The sequence below is a fragment of the Vigna umbellata genome, chromosome 4, assembly GCF_029865625.1.
Source record: "Vigna umbellata cultivar VRB3 chromosome 4, Vumbellata_1.0, whole genome shotgun sequence".
NCBI classification, from domain to species: domain Eukaryota; kingdom Viridiplantae; phylum Streptophyta; class Magnoliopsida; order Fabales; family Fabaceae; genus Vigna; species Vigna umbellata.
Genome location: NC_142168.1, coordinates 24,637,489 through 24,643,096, shown reverse-complemented (window position 1 = coordinate 24,643,096; position 5,608 = coordinate 24,637,489). Strand labels below are relative to the sequence as shown.

The 5,608-nt window shown below is 31.6% G+C and overlaps 1 protein-coding gene across 1 annotated transcript; it reads left to right on the top strand.

Moving 5' to 3' along the window:
- Window positions 1–483: 483 nt before the first annotated feature.
- LOC124829129 (cytokinin hydroxylase-like) lies at window positions 484–3,957 on the top strand. The gene is made up of 4 exons (XM_047302594.2): window positions 484–772; window positions 986–1,215; window positions 1,793–2,404; window positions 3,344–3,957. Exons 1-4 carry the CDS (start codon window positions 484–486, stop codon window positions 3,770–3,772), a joined length of 1,560 nt encoding a protein of 519 aa, XP_047158550.2. The 3' UTR covers window positions 3,773–3,957.
- The last annotated feature ends 1,651 nt before the right edge of the window (window positions 3,958–5,608 follow it).

Here is a 5,608-nt window from a genome sequence, read left to right as displayed (position 1 = left end):
TAAGATTGAAACGGTTTAATGAATACTGAAATAAAACATAAAAATCAGGGGAACAAACACGAGAATTTGTTTTTGAAAACTCAAATGAAAAGAACCTTACATTAATTAATCACACAATTTATTTAATTATTCATTATAATCACAAGTGTGTAAATGGAATAGTATTTTAGGGAAAGGGAGAATAAATGGGAATTATTCTAAAATATTTTGTACTCCGACCAAGTTGGAGGCCAGAAACGGACAAAGTGAGAAACACAATATCAGTCTAAAAGGTCTAGCCGATAATCATCGGAAAATGTTCAAACTTCGCTTTGGTCTTTTTCATTGGTCAAAAAACCCAAAAGCCACGCATTTTTGCTTCTGTCACCCAACTTTGCTCTATAAATAGAACAACATTGCTTTTGCATATCCATCACATACACAAATTCTGCTATAACCATTCATTTATAGCTTCAGTTCCAAACCCTTAAGAGAAACCAAAACATGGAGATCTTGGGTTTACCTGGAACACTTGCTTTCTTTTCCTTTTTACCTCTTCTTTTGCTCTTCAAACTCACCTTTTCTTGGTGGATTTCTCCTATCTATACTCATCTTAAGCTCAAAAGATGTGGATTTGGAGGGCCACCCCCAACTTTTCCTCTTGGGAACATCCAAGAGATGAAAAAGAAGAACACTGTTACTTCTGTTACTTCTTCACTACTGCCCTCTAACCCCACCCATGATATACACTCTACTGTCTTCCCCTACTTTTCTCGCTGGCAAAACTCTCACGGTATGCATGCTTTCCCTATCATTAACTCATACACAGGTTCAATCCGGTTCTGATCTGTCAAATAAACCAATCATTTGCTCATCATATTCCTCACCCGAACAAAGAATAGAAGAAAAACCCTACAACATTTCTAGTTAATCATTGCCTAAAGTTCGACCACAACTAACGTAAACGTGTTTTTATACATACATTAACTTACTTTTGTTTGTACAGGGAAGGTTTTTATCTATTGGTTGGGTACAGAACCGTTTTTGTACATTGCTGATCCTGAGTTTCTGAAAAAAATGTCCACCGAGGTTTTAGCCAAGAAATGGGGAAAACCTAGAGTGTTCAGACATGACAGAGACCCTTTGTTTGGAAATGGTTTGGTTATGGTTGAAGGCAATGAATGGGTTCGTCACCGACATGTTATAGCACCGGCATTTTCTCCTCTTAACCTCAAGGTTTATCTCTCTCTCTCTGTCTCTATATATATATATATCTATCTTTCTATCTCTGTAGCTTCTATATATATTACTGGCCTTCTAGAGAACATGTTTCATCCTGTAAGTCCTAATTTCAACTTTCCATCGTTGCATGACTTCAATTTCCACATTCAATTTAGACCATTCTGGCATGCTAGGGAAAGTGGTCTACACGGAATCATGAAGTTTGAAATGTTTGTATACGTTTTTACTTAGTGTTTCTCCTTCTTACGATCTTCATCATTTGCATGCTAAATATAGAAATGCTGCCTAATTTCGTTGCTTAACTTTAAGACCGCTTTACCACAAAGTTAAATAAAGAACCTACCTACGACTACTAGGCCATACACCTTTGAAGAAAAAAAATTCCATTTTACCTCATCACACTAAGTTCCCTTTTTTACTTTAATTAAATAAAATCAAAAGGAGAAATCATTAACTTATCTTGTACAATCTATTTCATGGTGATGAGCAATTTTTAAGTGATATGTGTTTTAGTTTTTAAATATGAGATAAAATAATTAAAACATAACATTTAACTATATGTTTATGATAGGCAATGGCAAGCATGATGAGTGAGTCTACAAATGAAATGATAGAAAGGTGGATTGCACGAATAAACTCGGGTAACTCAGAAATCGATGTGGAAAAAGAGGTTGTGGAAACTGCCGGAGAAATCATTGCAAAAACAAGCTTTGGCATGAAGGGAAGAAATGCAAAGGAAGTGTCTGAAAAACTACGTGCCCTACAAATGTCACTTTTCAGGACAACAAGATACGTAGGAGTCCCATTTGAGAAGTGTTTCAACGTGATGAAAACCCTAGAGGCCAAGAAACTTGGGAAAGAAATTGATCAACTTTTGCTATCCGTCATAACAAGTCGCATGAAATCGATCAAAAGACAAACTCAAGAAGACTTGCTAGGGTTGTTGTTGCAAGGAAATCATCAAGGTGATGAAAAGTTAGGGAAGACATTCACTACTAGAGATTTGTTGGATGAGTGCAAAACTTTCTTCTTTGCTGGCCATGAAACAACTGCATTGGCTATCTCATGGACCTTGTTGCTTCTTGCTATGCATGAAGATTGGCAAAACCAGTTAAGAGAGGAGATCAGAGAAGTGGTCGGAGATAAAGAACTTGATATCAACGTGCTTGCTGGCTTGAAAAAGGTAACACAAAAACTAAACCTAATCTCGTTTGTTCATTCATTCATCCTTATTTACATATCATAGAAAACGTTGATAATTGGGAAGCTTCTGTTTTTTTTTTTGGTTAATTATGGTTTGCATTTTAAAATACAATAGCTAAAATTATCATCTTTGACCTCCAAAACTATACATTTTTTCAGGAAGCCCCAAAAAATTATACTAATTTGCCATTGGTTTATAAATCAAAATAGACCGTGAAGAATTATGTTCTTGGGTTAGATGACCAATACATGCAAAGAACGAGACGGGGTCTAATTGACTTAATATGGATTCTCACTTTGATCATTGACCAAATATGTTTGAGCATGTAATTAATGTAAATTTAACACTAATTCCAGAATTTCATAAACTGCTTGAATGACTGTGTTCAAAACATTATTTACAACTTTGATATGTTATGAAAAATTCAAAGTCTTGTATTAATTACAGGATAACCGGTTTATTAAATATTAAAATAAATTCAAACACTCGAATAAAAATAAATAAACTATATGTTTTCAAAATTACTTAACTAAATTACAACCAAATTAATAGCTGTAGAATTTGAATGTGTGTTGTGCTTTACTACGTGTTTTTGTCGTGGGTTGAACGACACTAATAACTTTCGGTCAATGTTCATATCTGATATCTGAGTGCGTATGTAATGAATTAAGAAATTCGATGGCCCCACAATAAAAAATAAAAAGATATTCAAAATATTAGATGTCGTATGAGTATGTAGCATGAAACAAAATATCACTTTACACATGGCACTCGGTCAATGTGTTGACTTTGAATCTTCTCCATTTCTTTTTCATTTCTTTTATTTATATATTGCTCCTCGAAGAGCAACCAAAGACAAAATCTTAAAATTTGATCGTGCTAAACAAATTCTTAACTAATTACTTTTATACGATGTAGATGAAGTGGGTGATGAACGAAGTTTTAAGGCTCTACCCAACAGCACCAAATGTGCAAAGGCAAGCGAGAGAAGACATTCAAGTTGATAATTTAAGGATCCCTAATGGAACCAACATGTGGATCGATGTTGTCGCAATGCACCATGATCAAGCGTTGTGGGGAAAAGATGTGAATGAGTTTAGACCAGAGAGGTTCATGAACGATGTAAATGGTGGATGCAACCACAAAATGGGATATTTACCATTTGGGTTTGGAGGGAGAACGTGTGTTGGAAGAAACTTGAGCTTCATGGAGTATAAGATAGTGCTAACCCTACTTCTCTCTAGATTTAGCTTCAAAGTTTCACCAGGTTATAACCATTCACCCTCTATCATGCTCTCCCTTAGGCCAACCTATGGTCTACATCTCTTAGTTCAACCCCTTAATTAAACCTTTGGTTACTTCCAAAACTTTTATTTTGTAATAAGGAAAAGAAAATAAATATTTTTTTTCATAACTTAATATTAATTTATGCATAAGTTAATAGAGAAATCAACTTATACATAAATTAATTTTAACTCTAGGAAAAAAATATCTTATTTTCTTTTCTTAGACATCCACTTATCCATATACAAAGTCTTATTTGTATAAGAAGTTTAGAGTTTTTATAGGAAATATTCTGAACATGTATTAGGGTTTTGAAGATCTTGTTACATATATAAATCTTAGAATCTCGATTTCGATGTTTGATGATATATAATTGATGTACGATTACAATGTAAGAACATAATTGGCTATGATGTTTTGAACTTTTCTATATTTCACACATGGGTTGTCTGACATAATCAAAATCCTGCTACTTTCTAAACCTAGATTTTGAATTTGACGATCTGCATAACCAAAACGAGTAAGCTAGCTAGCAACGTGTGAAATCTGAAGCAAAATGAACAGCTTTCTATGGTTGTCTTTGTCCCATATATCTAACTTGAAGACAAAGTACATGATTCAGTACGAATATATTGAAATGGAATGGGGGATTCACTGTTTTTAGTCTTCGATTCACATGATTGATAATTTGGCTACCAAGAGTGTGATATTGACATTGTTGCACCATCTTCGACACCATCAAAATGGCTATTGCAGTTAGTGGCACCCCTAGAGTTTGATCAGATCACTTTCAATGTCTTTATAATTACGAAGAATAATTTTCCGATTTTATATTATTTGAGGGGTTTCAATCAGAGGTAATAAAATAACCTTAATAACTGTAAACATTAATGATGAGTAGATCGAGAAAAGTACACGGACTCATCTTTATAACAAAGATCAAGTTCTTAACTGGTCTTTAATAATTTGGTGAGGTTTATGAAGCTTAAAGAGAATAATTAATTGATTATATATTGTTAATTATTTCTAATTTTGGTCTCCGTTCTTGTTCAGTGATGTTAATTAGGGATGTCAACTAGACAAAGAGGATAAAAATAATAGTTTTTGTTATCCTTTTCCCTGAATAAATGTACTGAGTATCCATTACGGGAGTATTCATATATTTTTTTAATATCTCCATATATTTTAAAAAAATAATAAAAATATTTTAATCATAAAAATCTATAAAAAAAATTGCATAAAAATATATAAAATAATATAAAGTTATAAAAAATTGTATAAATATGAAAATATAAAAAAATCTATATAAAATATCTATACATAAAACTAAATTTTAAACATTAATCAAAATAACAACGTCCAAATAAATTCAAATAAAATACGATACATCATTATCGTAAGTTTAAAACTAATTCTAAATAAACTTAAATTCATACAAATCTAAATAAAATTAGAGAAATAAATTAGATATCAGCGAGTATAAGTACCAACGGATACATATACTATGATACATGTGTTCCTCATGTTAACATGCGGTTATAAAGAATACATATATTCATTATATGTAGGTATTCATTTTTAATAAGCATTTTTATTCATTATGGAGTTATACACTGAAACAAGTTTTTTTGAACTTGTTACGTCCAACATGATTTATCGTTTATCATGACAAAAAACAATTAATATCGTGGGATGAAAAAAACTGTATGTATACATGTTTTAATTATATGAACTTAACCGAATCAAAGTTTTATATATAAACAAAAATAAATAAAAAATCGTATTATAATTTATAAATCAAGAATATAATTAACTTCTTTTTACCAACCAAAAATATTATATATATATATATATATATATATATATATATATATATATATATATATATATATATTATTG

Bases quoted from the DNA above. Each gene is read 5' to 3' on its own strand.
- LOC124829129 (XM_047302594.2), top strand. From the start codon at position 484: ATGGAGATCTTGGGTTTACCTGGAACACTTGCTTTCTTTTCCTTTTTA. The intron at 773-985 runs GTATGCATGCTT...TTGTTTGTACAG, and splicing joins TCGCTGGCAAAACTCTCACG to GGAAGGTTTTTATCTATTGG. The intron at 1,216-1,792 runs GTTTATCTCTCT...TGTTTATGATAG, and splicing joins TTTCTCCTCTTAACCTCAAG to GCAATGGCAAGCATGATGAG.